Below are 22,018 nucleotides of genomic sequence, written 5' to 3'. Positions count from 1 at the left end.
CTCCTGAAGGCTCGTCTATGTCTGGAGCTTTAAATCACGCTGACTTATAGCACCGTGATCGGCCCACATTAAACAAGCTTTATGATGGTTTCTGTGAATGAACAGATCGCTGAAGCTGCAGCATAACAAAATGTGTTTAGGTGTTTTCTGCCTCATCAGCTGAGTGTGGTTCCCACGGCAACGCGATGCATCTGGGGAGCGGGATTTAAAACGTACGTAAAAAACTGAATCACTCAGAGAGAGAATATCAGGAAAAGATCGAAACGCTTCTCGTAGCCGATTTAGATCCCAGACTCAGCATCCGTTACCATGGTGACCCCGCATTCATTACCGTGGTGACCCGGCATCCGTTACCATGGTGACCCGGCATCCGTTACTGTGGTGATGTAGCATCCGTTACCGTGGTGATGTAGCATCTGTTACCGTTGTGATGTAGCATCCGTTACCATGGTGACCATGCATTCATTACCGTGGTGATGTAGCATCCGTTACCGTTGTGACGTAGCATCCGTTACCGTGGTGAGCCAGCATCCGTTACCGTGGTGAGCCAGCATCCGTTACCGTGGTGACCTGGCATTCGTTACCGTGGTGACCTGGCATTCGTTACCGTGGTGACCCAGCAGGTTAAACCTTCTTCATCACTATCCCCCTAATCTAATCTAAGTGTTCAGTTCTGCTCTTTGGAGCTGAAACTCGCAGGAAGGAAGCTGGACCCGCCAAAATAAAAGCATCCATCCACGAACGTCATGTTTCAGTGTTTAGAGCGACAGATTAACGTTTCCCTCCTCAGATCCTCCCAGCTCAGCTAGGATCACTCTGAACACACGTCTGATTCTTCAGTTTGTTTGATGAGGTTTAAAAGGCTTATAGAGCTGATAAATAACATGAGGTGCTGCTTTTCACACTCAGCTGATGATTTATTATCTTATATATAAATAATCAAGATTTGATACTTTTAAACTTATGTTTTAAAAATAATTTACTGTTTGTTTTGTTATATTACAGAAAATAACCAGAAAAATGACAGAGAAAATACATTAAAATAAATACATTTACACGTTAATCCTAAAAAGAAACACAGCAGGTAAAAACTGTAAATAATAAAAAATCAGTATTTTATAAATATTAATCTGCTTTTGTAAAACATTTCAATGTAGAATTACACGTATATTATAGTTAAAGAAGAATTATTTTACAGATATTTGCTGTTATTTGAAAGAAAAAATTATAAAAAATAAAGTATTTTAAAAGTTATTTCAGACATTTTCATGGTTTTGTTAAAGTACAGATAATATTTAGCAAAATTCAAAAGAATTAATAAATTACAAGCTGAAAAAACTAAACGGTGAATAATGTTTACATCAGAAATCTGCTTATGAAAAAACTCACAAGTTCAGGTCCAAAAATGAGCAGCGCTCTAAGAAAGGAGTAAATAAAAAGCCTGGAGATGAACTTGTGCTGCATGTGAACATAATTAACAGTGAACAGGTCTGAACAGCTGCTCGTCTCCAGATGTTCTCCCAGCGGGACGAACATCTGAGGAGCTGAACTCAAGCTCAGACTGCAGAGATGAACCCAACGTCAGCTCTGGATCGGAGAACATTTCTGAAACTCGGACTCATCAACGCTTTCATTCCTCGTTGTTCTTTCTCAGTTTAAAATGACAAACATCAGCAGCAGATTGGATCTAATGAAAGTCAGTTCCTTCATTCAGCCACAGTCAGACTCTGATTTTCAACACTTCCACTGAGATAATCCGTCTCTAAACTCGTTAGGTTCAACGTATGTGTTTTTATAAGATCATCATGAGCATTCTGCTTCTGAAAGTCAAACTAATCAGTGCCCATTTATATTAGAGATGATCCTGGTATCTTCTGTGTGTAAAAATGCTCCTTTCATTGTGTAGAACTTGTTCTGACCAACCATCTATCACACATGCTGATATGAACCTGGAAAGTTTACCCACAATGACCTTTTTAAAGTTTTCTCTGGTGAATTATCAGAAAACAGAAACACATCCAGGGAACCAATGATTGTTTCTTGGACTCTATGTCATTAAACTGCTGCAGTTTTACTGTTCAAACTATGATACATCCCATAGTACTGGTGCTAGGGCTGGGCGATAAATCGATTTTATCGATTAATTCGAGTTTGTACTTAATGTCGATTTGTTTTTATGAAAATCGATTTTCTCATCAACATCCGCCACCAACGCCTTCCCGCTGGGCTCCCGTAGTTCAGAGTGCGCCCCCCCCCCACGCTTGATACACAGACAACATGGCGGCGAGCGGTGCAGATCTAAAGGTACGTGTCCACTAGATGCTATTTTCCCGCACGGCAACGCACCACATCTGAAAATCACACGGACGGCGGGTGGTCACTAGCGAACCACAACATGGTCACATGACAGCACTGACCAACAGCAGGCCGCTACGTCGTCACATGACCGAGCTTTCAGCTGGACAGTCCTGCAGACAAGTCGGATAAACACAGCGGCTCGGCCGCAAACTTACCCTTTTATTTCAAGAAACACGTCAGTGAAAAGTATTTCTGAAAGCATTTGAGGCAGAAATAATCTGTGCAGCAGCTGAATCTGTCCTTGTTTTATGTCACCGACGCCTAGTTCAGAAGTTTGAGGACAGTTTCACGATGCGTGGAATCTCCACACCCGCATCTAATTTGCATAAAGTATAACAGTGGTTCTCCACCTGGGGTCCACTTTGTCTGCTCTGAGGCTGTGATGTTATATAAAATAGATTTTTACATTCTGGATAAAATCAGAGTAACAGACTCGCTGTGTCATCACAAGTCTACCTATAAAACATTTTAAAAACACATTTATTTGGTCTTTCTTCAGGTTGGCTCTAGTTCATCCAGATTCATTAGTTTGTGTTACAGTTAGAAAATTACTGACGGAAACTGTGTCTGAAAAACACAAAACGGGGGAAGATTCATCAGTACCTAAAAACTCCGGCTATACTTTGAGAGTTACCTTAAATTTGGTTTTATTAAAGGACAAGACAGAATTATGTTATTTGTAGTGAAATGTTCGTAAATGACAGCATGAAACCAGCGAATTACGGCGACGTCAGGAAATAAAACACAGTTCGGTAAAGTCGGAAAGATATTCACAAATTCGGACTTCCGGCCTCAATAACTCATTAAATATACTTTGTCTAAACATAAACGATGCCTCTTTTCCATCGTTGTAAGGTAGACAATGTGCTACAAGCCCAGTTTAATCAAAAGTATCTGCAGAAATAACATTGGTGTCTATGAGCAGCAGGCTGTGTGACGAGTGAACAGGGACCATCTGCAAAATGCAAAACCGCTGCAAACAGCGAAGAGACACAAATATTGAACAAATTTACTGCTCCTGCTGGTCATACTACAACTCTTGGTTTAATATTAAATATTTTTTCTCATAATTGTAAGGCATTTTTTAGTTAAAAAAAATCAATAACTCTTGTGCATTGTAGTGTCAACAAATTTACTGCAGCCATAAACTCTCTCCTCCTCGTCATAGTACAACTCTTGAACTCTTGGTTTGATATAAAATATTTTTTTGTAATTTTAGGGAATTTTCTATTAGTAATACAATTCAGTAACTTCCCTCTTATGTTTTGTAGTGTACTTATGTGGTGGTGGTGGTGGTGGTGGTGGTGGGTGGGGCTGGAGTGCAGCTTATAGGAGGGGCTCCAAGCCACACAGGTTGGGAACCACTGAAGTAGAAGTCAGTCTACTTTATGCAAATAAGCTGCAGCCCTCTCCAGGTAAACACACCGGATCACAGCTGGAAATGCACCGCAACCGGACCAGCAGCCACATGCAGCGCATTTCCAGCTGTGATCCGGTGTGTTTACCTGGAGAGGGCTGCAGCTCATTTGCAGAGTAGACTGGACTCTGGGATGCTGAGAATAGGTAGGGGGTAAAAAAAAAAAAAGGTGAATCAGGATTTTTTGTGAAAAAATCTGAGATTTTTTTTAGGCCATATCGCCCAGCCCTAACTGATGCTCAAAGTTGGAAAAAATAAACAAAAACCCAGTTTTAGTGTTTAGAATATTCTTAATTTTGGGTCCATAAATTTGTCCAAAATGACTTGAAACTTGCACAAAACTAAAAAAAACCCAGATCCATCCAGTTGTTGCAAAAATTGCTTAAAAGTTGTTCCAATGAGTTAAAACTCGTCTAAAATGACTTAAAATTGATCCTAAATGACTGAAAAGTGTCCTTAATTTAAAGATTCTACAGATTGTGACAGTTTTTAGCTGAACTCTGATGTGTTTTTCATGGATGGAAACCATTAATCACCACAGAAGTCTCTGTCATGGTGCCCCATTGATAGATAAACCCCCACAGTGCTCTCTGAAAAATTATACATTTAATGATCTGGTGTCAGTTTTTATCAGAACTCAGATGTGTTTCTCCTCCTAAATGTCATGGTTCTATCTGTTGGACTGATGAAGTTCTGAGGCTCAGAAATGATGGAAAAAGTCCATCAAAATGAGATAAATCTGGACCCACCTCTATGGAACTCTGGAAATATTCCCAGTCTGAAGGTAGAACTCTGATCATTGATAAAGTTACTGGAGATGAAGAACCAGATGGTTCTTTGGGGTAGTTTTGCTTCTTTTAGTGGAGATTTTGTGTCTTTCTATGGTATTTTCGCCTATTTTTGTCGGGATTTAGCATCTATTTGTGATAATTTGGGGTCTTTTTGTGGTAATTTTGCATCTTTCAGAGGAAGTTTTGCGTCTCCTTGTACATTTGCCTCTTTTTGTGCTGATTTTGGGGATTTTTGTAGTGATTTTGGCACCTTTTCTGGCAGTTTGATTTCTTTTTGTGGTAATTTTCCAGCTTTTTAAATGATTTTAGTTGCAGTTTTCACCAGAACTCTGATGTGTTTCTCTTCCTAAATGTCATGGTTCTATCTCCTGGACTGATTAAGTTCTGAGGATCAGAAATGATGGAAAAAGTCAATTTTTCCATCATTTCTGAGCCTCAGAAGGTCAAAATCTGGACCCACCTCTAAGTTCTTCAAGAGTCTGAACTCTGAAAATATTCCTAGTATGAAGGAAGAATTTATATTCTGTTCTTCTGATGTGTCCTCCTGGCTCTAACTCTGTTCTCTCTTCTTTATTCCAGACTCACCATGAATCCCATGACACAGCTCTACTACAAGAAGGTGAGTCAAAACCTCCAAACCTGAAGGATTCCTGAGATGTTCTGTTTTCCAAACAGCTGAAACTCTTAAAAGATCTAGAGAAGACAGAAATATGGGACTTTATCCATCAGGAATGAAGTAATGCCAGAGTTTATCACATGGAGCTTCATGATTTCTTCACCATCAAACTATGTTTTCAGGAAGAGTCTTCACTGTAAAAAGATCAATAAATCTATGGATGCATAATTTAAACTGTTGAGTTTTATCTCCTGATGGTTAAGAACCAGCTTCCTGCCACCCAGATGTGTTGGTTTTATTTCTTCCTGCTGCTGTGTGAACGTATTTATCTGCTGGGTGGACCTGTAGGAGACCAAACATCACCGCTTTGTGTCCGTCTGTGTTCCAGGCGACGTACTCGCCATACCGCGACCGCATCCCGCTGCAGATCGTACGAGCCGAGGTGGAGCTGTCGGCCGAGGAGCGAGCATACCTCACTGCCGTGGAGAAAGGTGATCACCTGTCCTCACCTGGTGGATGAGCTGATGTTTCAGAAAGAAGTCACATCATTCCTGGAGCTATGGCCGCTAGATCTCTAATAATAGACCATTAGGTTCAAACGCACTGCATTACCTGTAGACTAAATATCTCAGTAAGACACATATCCTGATCTAAGTTTACCTGTAACTGACAAATAATAAAGCTGAACACCAACATCTAGACCTCTATGAACATCCAGACCTCTATGAACACCAATTTTTGTTTGTTACCAATTTTCAGTGGCCATTAATCATTAGTTTTAGTTAATTTTGAGAATTTTGAGTATTTTTAAACACATTTTGAGTCATTTTAGGCAGATTTGGGGAAATTTGGAAAAAAATTTTAGAAGTCATTTTAGGACTACTTTTGGACATTTTTGAATATTTTTTATATTATTAATAAAAATGTATTTGTATAGCACTAGTTACATTAAGAAATCAGCAAACGTTAAAATAGAGGAGCATCATAAAACACGTCAAAAAACTAAATTGTGCATTAAAAACCATTGTAAGCAGGAGAGTCCTGATGATTAGATTTTGGTTTTAGTTTTTTATCCCTCCAGGTGACTATGTGGGAGTGAAGGATGAGTGATTAGATGTTGGTTTTATCCTTCTAGGTGACTATGTGGGGGTGAATGATGAGTGATTAGATGTTGGTTTTATCCTTCTAGGTGACTATGCGGGGGTGAAACATGCCCTGCGGGAGGCTGAGGTCTACTACAACATGGATGTAAACTGTCTGGACCCTCTGGGCCGCAGCGCTCTGCTCATCGCCATCGAGAACGAGAACCTGGAGATCATGGAGCTGCTGCTGGACCACGGCATCCACACGGGAGACGCTCTGCTCTACGCCATCAGGAAGGAGGTGGTGGGAGCCGTGGAGCTGCTGCTGTCCCACCGGAGGCCCAGCGGAGAGAAGCAGGTCGGTCTGAATGGTAACACTTCATACATGGACGAGTGATAATCAGCAGGAACATTAGAGCGCTCCTTCATAGACACACTGAGGAACAGGATTTAGAGGCAGACACTGGGTTGGTCTGCTCCATGCCTTTCTCTGTATGTCTAAAAGAACATGTTGGATTAAAGAGTAGGAGTTAGAGGGATGGAGGAGGAGGAGGTTCAACATCCAGACGAGAGGAGAGGAGAGGAGAGGTTCATCAGAGTGTAGAGAACACATCTGTGGAGAGAGGGAAGGAAACGAGGAGATTTTTCTTTTTTGTTAAAAAAAACAGTAAAAGTGAAGAGAAGCAAAAACTGTTTGATGGAAATGACAAAAATGAGACAGAAACAACAAAAACGAGAGAGAATGACAAGAACGAGACAGAAAACGACAAAAACGAGACAGACAATGACAGAAACGAGACAGAAAATGAATAAAAAGCGAGACAGAACGACAAAAATGAGACAGAAAATGACAAAAACGAGACAGAAAATGACAAACAAGACAGAAAATGACAAAAACGAGACAGAACGACAAAAATGAGACAGAAAATGACAAAAACGAGACAGAAAACGACAAAAATGAGACAGAAAATGACAAAAACGAGACTGAATGACAGAGAAGGAGGTTCATCTGAGAACTCATCTGAGGTGAGAAAAAGATTGAAGGAAACAAAGATATTTTTCTGTTTTTATTTTAAAAACAAACCCAGTAAAAGAGAAGAGGAGCATCGTTCTTCTTCCACATCCATTCCTGGACCGTCTGAGGCAACCGGGTTCCTCGTCACCATGGCAACCAGCCCTTGGCCGAAGCAGAGGATTGTGGGAAGGTTTTGGTTTCCTCTCAGCTGGACGTGGATGAGGACAAATTTGTTCTGACTTAATCTACCACCGTTTTTCTCACTTTCTGTTTCTGTCCAGTTCTTCTTCTTTATTTCTTCTCCATCGTCTCAGAACAGACTTCAGTATAGAACAGGAAACTACACATTTATCATCTCCTCCCAGATATTAGCTGCTTCTGTTACAGGTTTTTATGCATGCAGGTTACAGTTTTGGTGTTTTGATTTAACCCTCTGAACTCATTTTTTCTTCGCTGTGGCTCATTTGTTAAAATCCTGAATCTGATTTATGCACACGGTTTAATTTTTGCACATTTTTAAAGCAAACAGGTGGAATAAAGTGGTTTTAATTTAATGTCACGATTTTAAGCAGAATTTTGGTTAGGGTTAAGGTTTTTCAGATGAAGTCTCATCAGAAAGATGAAACTATTTTGACTGGATTTGAACAAAAACTTTAAAAACTTTATGCCTTTTAGACTAAAATGAGGATTCCTGCTCCTCGGGTTTGTTTCTACTGTTATCTTTATCGGCTGTTTCAGTTCCATAGCGGCCGTTATTTACATTATTTATTCACAATCTCTGCAACATCTTCACATTTATGAACCACCTCTATCTACTTTATGAACCTTCTGATAATATCCACAGTATGAAGGTCAGACTTTGCTTTATTAAATAACGTCTCTGTCAATGAAGAGTCATCTGATTCTGAGGAGGTCTGGCGGGAAATTTACCAGATTTGGTTCATTTTTAGAGAGAGATGAAGAAAAAACATCCAAAAACACAAGATGTGTGACTTCTGCAGTCTTTTCCAACGTGCTCAGCAGAGTTTTCACGGATCTGTGAGCATATTTGGGACTTTGGCTTCATATTTATGTGTAAAAATCTTGAAATTGTGACTGAATGTTTTTGGTAACTCGTGTCCTGGAGATGTTCTGGATTTAGTCTCCTGAATTTTGGTGAAGTGCTCCTCTTTGATGCCTTTCATCTCGTCTCTCTGAGCTCAGCTGATGTCCACCTCTCCATCCTCCTCATCTCCGTCTCCTCAGAGAGGCCGGTGGTGGAACCTGGGATGAGGATGGAATGTGAAGGTCTGAGAAAAGAGGAGTGAAGGAGAGACGACACAGAACAGGAGAGGGAAATAAAATAAAATAGAGACGTGAAGGAATCTGAGTGCAGAGATGTAGAGAAGGTTTCAGGCTCTAACTGGGCTTTAGTGTAACTGGAATCAGAATATCTGATCAGTATTTGTTGCTTCACTTCCATCGCTGTGTCTGTGGATGCAGGAAAAAATGCTTCAAAAATATGTTTAAACATGTGATTAAGCTGCAGTTGGTGGCAGTCCAACAAATCCCACTGCAGTATTAACCCTTGTGTCATCCTGCAGGTCAAATTGACCTGTTTTAAAGTTTGAAAATGTGGAAAAAAATATTTTCACAGTGAAACTTCTAATGTCCACATTTTCAACATTTTTGGGAAATCTTTGAACATTTTTTTTTACTCATTTTTTGAAAATACAAGAATTTTCTGGCCAATTTTGGGGGATTTTTAAAAGTTTTTTTAAATAAAATTTTAAGGGAAACTTTTAAGGAATTATTGGAATTTTCTTCTTGAAGGTTTTGCAATTTTTCTGAAATTTGGTGATTTTTTTGCAGGTTTTCACACTGTGTTTTTTCAGTGCAGATTCTGTAAAAGCATTAAAACTTCTCTGCTCCTTGGTGGAACTTGAACCCCTCAGAGTCACTGAAAGTCAGGATCATTCAGCTGAACTACAGACAGTGTTTTCACAGAGCAGAGAGGAGACGAGTCTGGAAACTAGTTCAAAACATTGTTTAAAACTTTACTTTCTTTAGGTTTCTATGAATGTATTTGTCAAACAGCTGTAGCGTCTGTAAGTAGAAGTAACATATTAAAGACAAACACGAGTCTTCATGTTTTTAGAATAAATCCTTTTATTTCATCTGAGAACCTTCAGGATCAGTAGATTCTTAGATTTAGCTGCAGCTTCATTCGCCTCCTAAACCATCTTCCAGCAGACGTTTCACACGGCTGTCGGTCCTGTTGTTGTCATCATTGCCGTGAGGTTGCTAGGCAACCAGCATAGCCTCCAGGAAGTGGCTGCTGTGAAGCGTTTAACCGCCGTGAAGCTGCTCCTGTTATATCCTGTAGACATTAAATATAAACCAGGTGTGCTGCAGGTGGATGCAATCCTGGCAGAATAGTCCGAATTTAGGTTTATTTTAACCGATTTCCAAGAAAAACCAACCAAAAATATTATCGTTTAACAGATATTTGCTGTTTTTATTTGCAGTTTTTGAGTCTTGTTTTTTTAATGTGTTTTTCCCTCTTGCTGCCAGATTTTAGGACTAATTTTGAATGTTTTTGAAAAATTTTTGGACAATTTGAAGTCATTTTTGGATTAATTTTGAATGGCTTTTAATCATTTTGGCAGAATTTTAGGTCACCGCAACAACCAGCCCATAAAGACACAAGAATGCATTTTGAAATCCGTTGATAATTATTCATTTGAGCTCCAAGCAGCAATTTCTGGCTGTTTTTTTTTGCTTCTTTTATGTTTTTCCTGCTGCTCTGTGGAAACGGAACAACTCAGAAAGTCTTCTGTGCAGTTTGACACAGAAATCAGAAAAAAAGCAAACAAAACTTAATTTTCTTTCACTATTTTTCAAAAACAAAAAAAACAACAACCTGGAATAAACGGTTCAGCTGAAAAGTCTCTGATTTTTAGTCGTGTTTCTGTTGGTCACAGAACAAACACTGAAGGCTTCAGAGTTCCACCGAAGAGGGGAGATGTATTTGTTTTTTGCAGAATCTATCTAGTTTAATCAGGTAATTTTTAGTAAATATTTCAGTGAGATTCTGATGAAAATTGCAGTTTTAATGTTTGAACGAGACGTGACAGACAAGTAGTTCAAGGACCATTGGAAAGTTGAGAATCTGATGATTCTTTTGACAAATGGGGGAATTTTAGTGATTTTTTTGTAAGGATAAAATGCTTTTTAGTTTCCAATAACAAATAAGTAAACTCTGAACAAAATCTGAGACGCTGAAGCAACACTGATGTCTAAAATGCCTTTTTCTTTGCTCCATATTTCTTCTGTCAGTGGTTTCTGTCTGATGGAACCGCGTCGGTAAATAAAGTCCTGAGCTCCAGCAGGTGGTCTGAGCTCTAAACGTACCTCTGCAGCAGAAGCTTCTTTTGTGCACTAATTAAATCAGTTCTAATCTGGTTGAAGTGGCTTTAGTTTGATTCATCGGTGAGTTGTTGTCTGAATCAAGGCTTTTAATCACACGGTGAAAGCTCTGTTTTTATTTCCTGTTTAGCTGCTGGAACATCAGATTGTTTTCTCCTGGTTTCTCCTCCAGGTTCCCTCGCTGATGATGGACAGTCAGTTCTCAGAATTCACCCCAGATATAACTCCCATCATGCTCGCTGCTCACACCAACAACTACGAGATCATCAAGCTGCTCGTCCAGCGGAAGGTAAAACACTTTCAGATTAAAACTCCTGGTTTTGGGTCTGTAGCAGCATTTACAGATAGAAAACAAGTCTGAGCTACTAAATATTGACTTTTTATCAACATGTTGTCCCTGTGATGATGTTTTGCTGCGTCTCGCTGCAGGTCACCATCCCCAGACCTCATCAGATCCGCTGTGACTGTGTGGAGTGTGTGTCCAGTTCAGAGGTGAGTCAGTATTTAACAAACTCTAAAGCTCTGGTCTGATTTATCAATGTCAGGATCCAGATGTTTGACTCCAGAACACAAGATTTTAATTGATTAAGGTTTACAAGACTGAATATCTGAGAAGTTAGTGGTACTTTGCAGCATTAACTTATCACTCAGGCTGTAGGCTTCTGGTTGGTTGGTTGGTTGGTTGGTTGGATGGATGGATGGATGGATGGATGGTTGGTTGGTTGGATGGATGGATGGATGGTTGGTTGGTTGGTTGGTTGGATGGATGGTTGCTGGGTTGGTTGGTTGGTTGGTGGTTGGATGGATGGTTGGTTGGTGGTTGGATGGTTGGTTGGTGGTTGGATGGTGGGTTGGTTGGTGGTTGGATGGTGGGTTGTTTGGTTGGTTGGTGGGTTGGTTGGTTGGTTGGATGGTGGGTTGGTTGGTTGGTTGTTAGTTGGTTGGATGGTTGGTTGGTTGGATGGTTGGTTGGTGGTTGGATGGTTGGTTGGTTGGTTGGATGGATGGTTGCTGGGTTGGTTGGTTGGCTGGTTGGTTGGTTGGTGGTTGGATGGATGTTGGTTGGTTGGTTGGATGGTTGGTTGGTGGTTGGCTGGTGGGTTGGTTGGTGGTTGGATGGTGGGTTGTTTGGTTGGTTGGTTGGTGGTTGGATGGTTGGTTGGTTGGTGGGTTGGTTGGTTGGTTGGATGGTGGGTTGGTTGGTTGATTGGTTAGTTGGTGGTTGGATGGTTGGTTGGTTGGATGGTTGGTTGGTTGGTTGGTTGGTTAGTTGGTGGTTGGATGGTTGGTTGGTTAGTTGGTGGTTGGATGGTTGGTTGGTGGTTGGTTGGTTGGTGGGTTGGTTGGTTGGTTGGTTGGTTGGTTGGTTGGTTGGATGGTGGGTTGGTTGGTTGGTGGTTGGTTGGTTGGATGTTGGGTTGGTTGGTTGGTTGGTTGGATGGTGGGTTGTTTGGTTGGTTGGTTGGTTGGTGGTTGGCTGGTTGGTGGTTGGATGGTGGGTTGGTTGGTTGGTTGGATGTTGGGTTGGTTGGTTGGTTGGTTGGATGGTGGGTTGTTTGGTTGGTTGGTGGTTGGATGGTGGGTTGTTTTGTTGGTTGGATGTTGGGTTGGTTGGTTGGTTGGATGGTGGGTTGGTTGGTTGGTTGGTTGGTTGGTTGGTGGGTTGTTTGGTTGGTGGTTGGATGGTGGGTTGGTTGGTTGGTTGGTTGGTGGGTTGGTTGGTTGGTTGGTTGGATGGTGGGTTGGTTGGTTGGTTGGTTGGTTGGTTGGTTGGTTGGTTGGTTGGTTGGTGGTTGGTTGCTTGCTTGCTTGGTTGGTGGGTTGGTTGGTTGGTTGGTTGGATGGTGGGTTGGTTGGTTGGTTGGTTGGTTGGTTGGTTGGTTGGTTGGTGGTTGGATGGTTGGTTGCTTGCTTGCTTGCTTGCTTGTTTGGTTGGATGGCTGGTCTAGATGTTGAATGATTAAATAGTCATTGGTTGGAGAATCTGGTTCAAAAGTAGAAGTTCTCCATCAACAGCATTTATCTAATGACTCACATTTGTCTCCAAACTAACCGAAGGGGTTAGTATGGCTGCATTTTAGGGACAAACAGTCAAGTGAAAATTTGGGTATGGAGAGTGAAATTGATAGAAATCAGATCAGTGAGCTGCTGATGTGCTCCCAGTAGACAATAACAGGTTACAGGAGTTTAATCTGATGCCAATATTTATATTTTTATGTTGATTTAGAATTAATTCACATGAATCCGGCTGCAGGTAAAAGCTCTAGAACTAAAACTTTTGAGGGACATCCTCACCTTTAGTCCTTTAGATATTGATGTTGTGAAGCAGCTCCTGGATCCTAGAAGGAATAATCGTTGTTCTTGTGTCTGCAGGTGGACAGCCTTCGACACTCTCGCTCTCGACTCAACATCTACAAAGCTCTGGCGTCTCCGTCGCTCATCGCTCTGTCCAGTGAAGACCCCATCCTCACCGCCTTCAGGCTGGGCTGGGAGCTCAAGGAACTTAGCAAGGTTCGGCTGGTTTTACCTCAGGAACAGGAACTTTGAAGTTGTTCTCAGGTTTTACTTCAGGAACAGCAACTTTTGAGTTGTTCTAGGGTTTTATCACAGAAACACCATCCGTCCAGAAGAAAAACTCTGTAGCTGTTCTGGGGTTTTTTTAGAGACAGGTTTGATGTGTGGAAAACTTCAGTTCTCAACTAAACCTCTTAAATCATCACTTTTTTTTAGAACAATTTCTGCTCAACCATCTCTCCATTACCTGAAATTTATAAAACACCAAATCTAGATATTTTTAAAGATCTCTGCAGGTTCATATATTTATACTTTTAGAGATTTTTTTGACAGAGAGAGGCCACACACTAAAATTTGAACAATAATATTTAAGGAACTATTGAAGATAAAAACCTGAAATGTTCTCTGTTATTTCTCATCATGTCACTGGTTCAGAATCTATAATGTTGGACATTAGAACAAATAATCTGTCATTACGGGGGAGTTGAAATACGAAAACAATTTTAAGCCATCAAGAAAAATCTCATTTTTGAGCACATATTAACTGAAAAACTGATCACGTAGAAGTCAACAAGTGATATTATTTGAACCATATGAAGCTGGAGGTCACATTAATGCTAAACTAACCACATAAAACACTTTTAATATGAAATACTTGATCACAAATATTACAAAAAGGTTATTTTTGTTGTAATTTCATAACCGATTGAGCAGACTGGACAAGTTGTAGCACAAAAACTAAAATATTGAAAGTCTGATCCATGTCGAGCAGAGAAGTTTATTTAAACATAACAGGGCAGGAAGTGAAGCTTTAACTGATGAGACGTTCATCCTGAAATCCTGCTGGCATCCTCAGAAAGACGTGGAACAGCGCCACACCCTGGCAGGATGCTACTGCTGGGAGGAAAACAGTCTTCAGGTTTACTAATTTATTATTGAGGACCCAAAACTGAACAGAACTTTGGGAGTTTCAGATGTGGGAATTCTCGTATTTTCTCCTTTAAATAACCATTTTAATCCAGAAGCTGTTTCTGGGCTTCGATATCTCCGAGGGTGGAACTACTGCTGGGCTCGGTGTGAACATGGACGGAGTGGTTTCCATCGGATCTAAACGGCTGAATGGTTCACTAACCAGATTCTGAATCAATAAAATGATGAGAAAAAACAGAGAAAATTTCAGGTTTTTATCTTTAATAGTTTCTGAGATTTTGTCGTTCAAACAGCCTCAAAATCTCAACGTGAGAAAAAAGCTGCTGAGTGGTTCAACGGGTGGTTTTTATTGAAAAATATCTCAAAGTGTTCGATATAAGAAGCTAAAATTTCATAGATACCACTTTAAATATCTCTAGTTTATGATAAAAAGCTTCAATCAAATCAGAAGAAGGAACCTGATGGTTTTAGATGGAACAACTCGACTATCAGAGACTGTTCTTCTGGCTTCTTCTGATGTTTCTGAGCTTCATTATAGGTGAAACCTTCAAAGCTGAGCTCTCATTTGACCTCCATTGTCTGACTTCAGGTGGAGAACGAGTTCCGTCAGGAGTACGAGGAACTCTCCCAGCAGTGCAAACGCTTCGCCAAGGACCTCCTGGACCAGGCCAGAAGCTCCAGAGAGCTGGAGACCATCCTGAACCACCGGGACAACGACCAGAGCGAGGAGCTGGACCCCCGGCAGTGTCACGACCTGGCCAAGCTCAAGCTGGCCATCAAGTACCACCAGAAGGAGGTAGGACATGTGGAGCAGCTGGTTCTGTTGGTTCTGATGGGTTCTAGTGGGTTCTGATGGGTTCTGATTGTTCTGATGAGTTCTGATGGGTCTGATGGGTTCTGATGGGTTCTGATGGTTCTGATGAGTTCTGATGAGTCTGATGGTTCTGATGGGTTCTGATGGGATCTGATGAGTTCTGATGGGTTCTGATGGTTCTGATGGGTTCTGATGGTTTTGATGAGCTCTGATGGGTTCTGATGAGTACTGATGGGTATGATGGTTCTGATGGGTCTGACAGTTCTGATGGGTTCTGATGGTTTTGTTGAGTTCTGATGGGTTCTGATGGTTCTGATGAGTTCTGATGAGTTCTGATGGTTTTGATGAGTTCTCATGGGTTCTAATGAGTTCTGATGGGTTTTGATGGTTCTGATGGGTCTGATGGTTCTGATGGGGTCTGATGGGTTCTGATGGGTCTGATGGTTCTGATGGGTTCTGATGGGTTTTGATGAGTTCTGATGGGTTTCTGATGGTTCTGATGGGTTCTGATGGTTCTGATAGTTCTGATGAGTTCTGATGAGTCTGATGTTCTGATGGTTTCTGATGGGTTCTGATGAGTTCTGATGGGTTCTGATGGTTCTGATGGGTTCTGATGGTTTTGATGAGCTCTGATGGGTTCTGATGAGTACTGATGGGTATGATGGTTCTGATGGGTCTGACAGTTCTGATGGGTTCTGATGGTTTTGTTGAGTTCTGATGGGTTCTGATGGTTCTGATGAGTTCTGATGGGTTCTGATGGTTTTGATGAGTTCTCATGGGTTCTAATGAGTTCTGATGGGTTTTGATGGTTCTGATGGGTCTGATGGTTCTGATGGGGTCTGATGGGTTCTGATGGGTCTGATGGTTCTGATGGGTTCTGATGGGTTTTGATGGATTCTGATGAGTTCTGGTGGGTTCTGAAGGTTCTGATGGTTTTGATGATTTCTGATGGGTTCTGATGGTTCTGATGACTTCTGATGGATCTGATGAGTTCTGATGGGTTCTGATGGTTTTGATGAGTTCTCATGGGTTCTGATGAGTTCTGATGGGTTTTGATGGTTCTGATGGGTCTGATGGTTCTGATGGGTTTTGATGGTTTTGATGAGTTCTCATGGGTTCTAATGAGTTCTGATGGGTTTTGATGGTTCTGATGGGTCTGATGGTTCTGATGGGTTTTGATGGTTTTGATGAGTTCTCATGGGTTCTAATGAGTTCTGATGGGTTTTGATGGTTCTGATGGGTCTGATGGTTCTGATGGTTCTGATGGTTCTGATGGGGTCTGATGGGTTCTGATGGGTCTGATGGTTCTGATGGGTTCTGATGGGTTTTGATGGGTCTGATGGATTCTGATGAGTTCTGGTGGGTTCTGAACGTTCTGATGGTTTTGATGATTTCTGATGGGTTCTGATAGTTCTGATGACTTCTGATGGATCTGATGAGTTCTGATGGGTTCTGATGGTTTTGATGAGTTCTCATGGGTTCTGATGAGTTCTGATGGGTTTTGATGGTTCTGATGGGTCTGATGGTTCTGATGGGGTCTGATGGGTTCTGATGGTTCTGATGGGTTTTGATGGGTCTGATGGTTCTGATGGGTTCTGATGGTTTTGAAGAGTTCTGGTGGGTTCTGATGGTTTTGATGAGTTCTGATGGGTTTCTGATGGTTCTGATGGGTTCTGATGGTTTTGATGGGCTCTGATGGGTTCTGATGACTTCTGATGGATCTGATGGTTCTGATGAGTTCTGATGGGTTCTGATGGTTTTGATGAGTTCTGATGGGTTTTGATGGTTCGATGGGTTCTGATGAGTTCTGATGGGTTCTGATGGTTCTGATGGGTGTGATGGTTCTGATGGGGCTGGTTCCTTCAGCGTTGGGTTTGTTTATGAAAGTCTTGGTGGAATCTGTGAGAACAGAGGTCGGTGTGTCTGTTGGTGGATTTAGTTCTTTAATGATGTCATTTTCTGCTGAATGGATCATCAGATCAGATGGCAGCCATCAGAGGGATTTTCACTGCTTAATAAATATCTGACACCATAAACACACATTTTTAAGTTCATTATTTGTTTAAAAAAAAAAAAAAAAAAAATCAGTTATGTCAACTAATATTTCCTTTTAATTCAGTCTTTCAATAGTTTGGTCGTGGGATCTCAGCTTTAGTGACTATTATAGTCAGGTAAAGCAGCATTTAGAGAATTTTTAGAAAAGTTGAAATAAATATTATGTAAATTCCATGATAGTTTGACCCTAATATTTACATTTTTTAGGTTAATATTTTAAGACCAGTCATATTCTTCTTTACTAGAGGGCGCGATAGCGCTATGACTGTTGTTTTAAATGTGTTGTTTTAAAAACATTGTTTTATTATTCATGCTAATAAGCTAAATTCTAAGTGAAATGTGCAGCTTTAGCTTGCTAAAGAGCTAAAAGAGATATCTCGGTTGGTATTTTGGTGCGTTCGTGGTTCACTCTGCTGAAATCTGGATCTAAACCTACAGCCGTGTAAAGATGGTGGACCATCCAGAACCTCCCGTCCTCCTGGTTCTGTCTTTTAAATCCTACCCCATGGTAAGACCGAAGCAAAAACACCAAAACCAGACGCAACAATGTCCCAAACACAACACAACATGACCACAATGGAACAATTGAAGCTGGTTTCAAACTAACCAATGTCAAAGAAGTCATCAGTGTTTCTGTGTTTTGTTGTAAAAGTTGAGTTTAAACTCAGTTCATCATTCAACATGTAGATCTTCTAATGACAGCAGCGACCTGGGCTGTGGTAAGGTCCTCAAGAAGACACAAAACGACCACAGAGACACAAAACAACTACTACAGGACACAAAATGACCTCAAAGAGAAACAAAAACACAAAAAGACATAAATTGACATCAGAGAGACAAAATCAACACAAAAAGATATAAATTGACATCAGAGAGACAAAATAACCACAAAAAAGATGCAAATGATCTGAAGGACAACAAAACAACCATAAAAAGACACAAAACAGCCACAGAAAGATGCAAAATGACCTAAAACAGAAACATAGCATGCATAAAAAGACACAAGTTGACCTCAAAGAGACAGAAAACAACCACAAAAAGCTTCCTTCTGCTGAAATCTGGCTCCAAACTAGCAGAACCAGACCTGGTGGACTCTCCAGAACTTCCCGTCCTGGTTCTGTTCTTCTCAATCCCACTCAGAGGTTCAGCTCCTAGTCTTTGAGGAGTGAAGGGACCTGTCTGAGCAGAGTGAGGAAACAGGAGGATGAAAGGAAAAATAATGAGCTGGAACAAGAGAAAAACAGAAAGGAGATGTAATGGAGGAGATGGAGAGCTGCAGGGATCAGAGGAGATGTGATGGATGGAGCTGGAGAACAGAACCCCGAGGAGAACTCCACGTCCAGCTGAAGAGCTTTGTGTCTTCTCCATGACAAAGGTGAAGATCTGAGGAGTGAAATGTGTCCTCAGGTAGCAAGAACCTCAACATTTAAGGTGTCTGAATATTTAAAACCCTTTGAAACACGTCCTCGTTGCAAAGTTCTCCCATCCTCCTCTCAGGTGCAGAGAAAGACCAGAAACCTTCATGTTAACTTTAAAATGTGAATTATTCAGACAGATTTCTGTTCTAATTAATATTGTATCCTCCGAGACTGAATATTTAAACCTGTTATTCCTCCTTGTTTTAATGAGATCTATTAATAACAGAGATGTGAGGGTTCACATTCCACCAAAGATGGATTTATTTTACTATATTTACCAAGAAAAATTACATATAAATACAGCCAAATATACACAGACCATTATTAACTAAACTGTAGAATGAAATTATGTAAATGTTAAAAATCTGGCAGCAAAAAACACAATAAAACTGGTAGAAAACTGTGAAAAACAACCGCAAAAAGACAGAATAGGACCTAAAACAGATACATCTGGAGTTCGGACTCTGGAGCCAAATATTGGCAGCAAACTATCCCTAAAAACCCTCAAACGAACCACCAGTAGAAAATAACTACTACAGAATGCAAATTTATCTGAAAGAGAAACAAAATTCCCACAAAAAGACATAAACTGACCTTAAACAGACACAAAATAACCACAAATGAAGCAAAATAACCTAAAAGAGACACAAAACAACCATAAAAAAGACATAAAATTACCTAAAATAGGAACAATGCAACCAATAAAAGACATAAATTGACCTTAAAGAGACACAAAACAACCACAAAAAGACACAAATTGACCTAAAAGAGACACAAAGCAACCATAAACAGATAAATTACCTAAAATAGGAGCACAACAACCATAAAAAGACACAGATTGACCTAAAAGAGACACAAAATCACCGCAAAAAGATTCAGAATGGCCTAAAATAGGAACAACCATAGAGAGACACAAAATGACCTTAAAGGCTCTGCAGCCAAGTATCTGCAGCGAACTTCCCTTAAAAACCCTCAAATGAACCACCAGCCCCCACCGTAGAGGTCAAGAGTTCAGTTCCTCCTTCAGTTTGTCACAAGTTTAAAGAGTGAAACCCTCCTGAGACAAACCCTTTGCCGTCTGGTTTTCATTTACGCCGTATTATCTGACTGTAACTGCTGCAAATGGCTCTGATTATTATTTAGCTGATGAGATTACAGATAATGTAGCTTTAAAAAGTACGAGTAGAATACTTGTTTTATCAAACTGAAGGTCCACACTATTTTTAATTTATAAGACGGCCATGATTTTTACATCATTTAACAACCTGAATTCAACAGACAAGGCTAAATGCCAAATAATTTCCATCTGTTAACCAGGAAGCAGGTTGAATGTTTGAGTCTCTGGGAGGTTTCTCCATTTTTTTCATTCAGTATGGAAGCCTGTTTTTAATTAAATAAGTCATTGCAGTAAGTTTGACTGAAAGAAAAGTGTCTTAGAAAAGCTGTAGATGAGATTTGGAAGCATTTTGGTAGATTTTTGTGTCCAGGAGAGCCACTTCACACAGGACTTCGCGTCATAGACAGGGGTGTGGTTTCTCTTAAATAAAAACCGAGTGTTTGAAGTGGAGAACATTTAGGTGGAGAAAGTCCAAATAATGCCGTGGTTTGGTTCTCGTTATGAGTTCACCGTCTCCTCTCTGACAGTAATGTTCTAATTAAATATCCGTCATGCCTCCTTACCATGCGACCTCCAGAATGTGAGGCCGACTGGCTGCTTTCCTGCTCCTCACTGGGAGCCGTAATTGGCTGCAGAATTTTATTTTTCTAAACATCATGGAAACTCAGAGCTCTGAAAGACGATGTTCTCAGATTTAGAGTGTAGGGGGGGAGAGGGGAAGATGTGAGGAGCTGGAAAGCAGCAGAGAGTTGCTGGCAGTTAATAAGACGTCTTCAGATGGAAACGAAGTCATGAAGAAGATACAGAGATGTGGAAAAGTATTTGCCCCCCGACAGAAATCTTCTATTTTTGCACATTTCTCACACTTAAATGTTCCAGATCTTCAAACTAATATTCAGATTTATTGAACATGATACAGAGATAACCTACAAAACACTAAATGCAGTTTTTAAATGATGATTTATTGAAGAATTATTTTCACCCCTGTGAGAAACCCAACAACTGGTCGGTCCCTTGGCACCAACACCTGCAGTTCAGCGTTGTGATCAGTCTTTGACATCGCCACGGAGACATGTGGGTCCACTCTTCTCTGCAGATTAGTTGTAATTCACCCTCGTTAGATGGTTTTAGATCATGATCTGTCCTTCTAAGGTCTCCCTACAGCTGGATTAAAGTCTGGATTCTGACTCCAGAACCTTCATTTAGTTCTTTATGAGCCACTCAGAGGTGGACTTCCTGTTGTCTTCTGGTCTTTGTCTTGTTACATGAACCATTAGTGTTGAGTTTTCCCAAGATATTTTCCCAAGATATTTCTTTGTAAACACCAGATGAACCTTTATGTTCTTATTGGTCAGTAGAGGTTTGATCCTTTAGATCCATTTCCTCCAGAGTCTTCCTGTTTGTGGAATCCTGTAGACGGACCTCATCTGAGGTCTTCAGGTCTTCAGATGTCATCATTCTACCAGATATCTACCAGATATTCTGCTATCACTGCCATTAAAGTGTGCTTGTCCTGATCCTGGCAGCATTGAAGTCTGCCGGCTACAGATGCACCAATGACAAATGTGAATCCTGGTTGTCACTATTGTCTCACACGGACTTCTGAGCCAATAAAGAGTCGGAGAAGCGACAGAAACAGATGCAGGGAGGAGAAGTGACAGACGAACAGAGACGGAGGAGGACAAGAATGAAAACCAGAGAAGAGAGCTGTCAGCAGAAATCAGACAGAAGAGCAGAGAGGAGAGGAGGAATGGATGTCAGAGATGAGGAGGAGGTGGAAGGAAATGTTTGGTGTTGATAATCAGGCAGAGAAAGTGATTAGAGTTTTCTATTAATGACTGCTGGAGACTTTATCCAGAGAGGAGGAAAAGATGCAAGAAAGGAAGCAGGAAAGGACAGGTTTTAGCATGTTCCTAAAGCTTAGCATTAGTAGATTTAATGAAGCAAAGTTCTACCTTCAGACTGGGAATATTTAGAGTTACATACAATGGAAGTCCATAGAGGAAGAGCCAGATTTATCACTTTTTATTGGACTTTTTTCCATTATTTCTGATCCTCAGAACTTCATCAGTCCAGCAGATAGAACCATGACATTTAGGAGGAGAAACACACCTGAGTTCTGGTAAAAACTGACATCAGATCAGTTTAAATCCATCCAGGTGTCCCAATCTTTAGAATCGTTAAATTAAGGAAACATTATCAGTCATTTAGGACATTGTAAAATCATTTCAGACAAGTTTTGACTCATTGGAACAACTTTTGAGCCATTTTTGCAACAACTGGAAGTGTTTTTTTTTTTTGTTTGTTTGTTTGTTTTGTACAAGTATCCAGACATTTTGGACAAATTTGTGGACCCAATTGATTCTGGTTTTGAGTCATTTTGGACAATTTTTGAGTCACTTTAGATAAGTTTTTGTCTTTTTAGACAAGATTTGGGTCATTTTGGACAAATCTGGTTGAGGGAAATCTTAAAATAATTTTCC

At 40.5% G+C, this 22,018-nt stretch overlaps 1 protein-coding gene across 1 annotated transcript in view; it reads left to right on the top strand.

Annotated features, from left to right (window-relative positions):
- Positions 1-22,018, top strand: part of trpc5a (transient receptor potential cation channel, subfamily C, member 5a) — a 159,919-nt gene that overhangs the window by 57,137 nt on the left and 80,764 nt on the right. Inside the window, exons 3-9 of the mRNA XM_055007928.1 lie at positions 5,146-5,185; positions 5,571-5,673; positions 6,372-6,622; positions 10,860-10,976; positions 11,117-11,179; positions 13,061-13,198; positions 14,721-14,927. Of these exons, the coding sequence (XP_054863903.1) occupies positions 5,153-5,185; positions 5,571-5,673; positions 6,372-6,622; positions 10,860-10,976; positions 11,117-11,179; positions 13,061-13,198; positions 14,721-14,927 (912 nt within the window). The 5' untranslated portion in view covers positions 5,146-5,152. The remainder of the gene's footprint in view (positions 1-5,145; positions 5,186-5,570; positions 5,674-6,371; positions 6,623-10,859; positions 10,977-11,116; positions 11,180-13,060; positions 13,199-14,720; positions 14,928-22,018) is intronic.

Source organism: Amphiprion ocellaris, chromosome 23, assembly GCF_022539595.1.
Source record: "Amphiprion ocellaris isolate individual 3 ecotype Okinawa chromosome 23, ASM2253959v1, whole genome shotgun sequence".
Lineage (NCBI taxonomy): Eukaryota > Metazoa > Chordata > Actinopteri > Pomacentridae > Amphiprion > Amphiprion ocellaris.
Note: the sequence above shows the minus strand (reverse complement) of the source record. Positions and strands in the feature narration are given on the sequence as shown.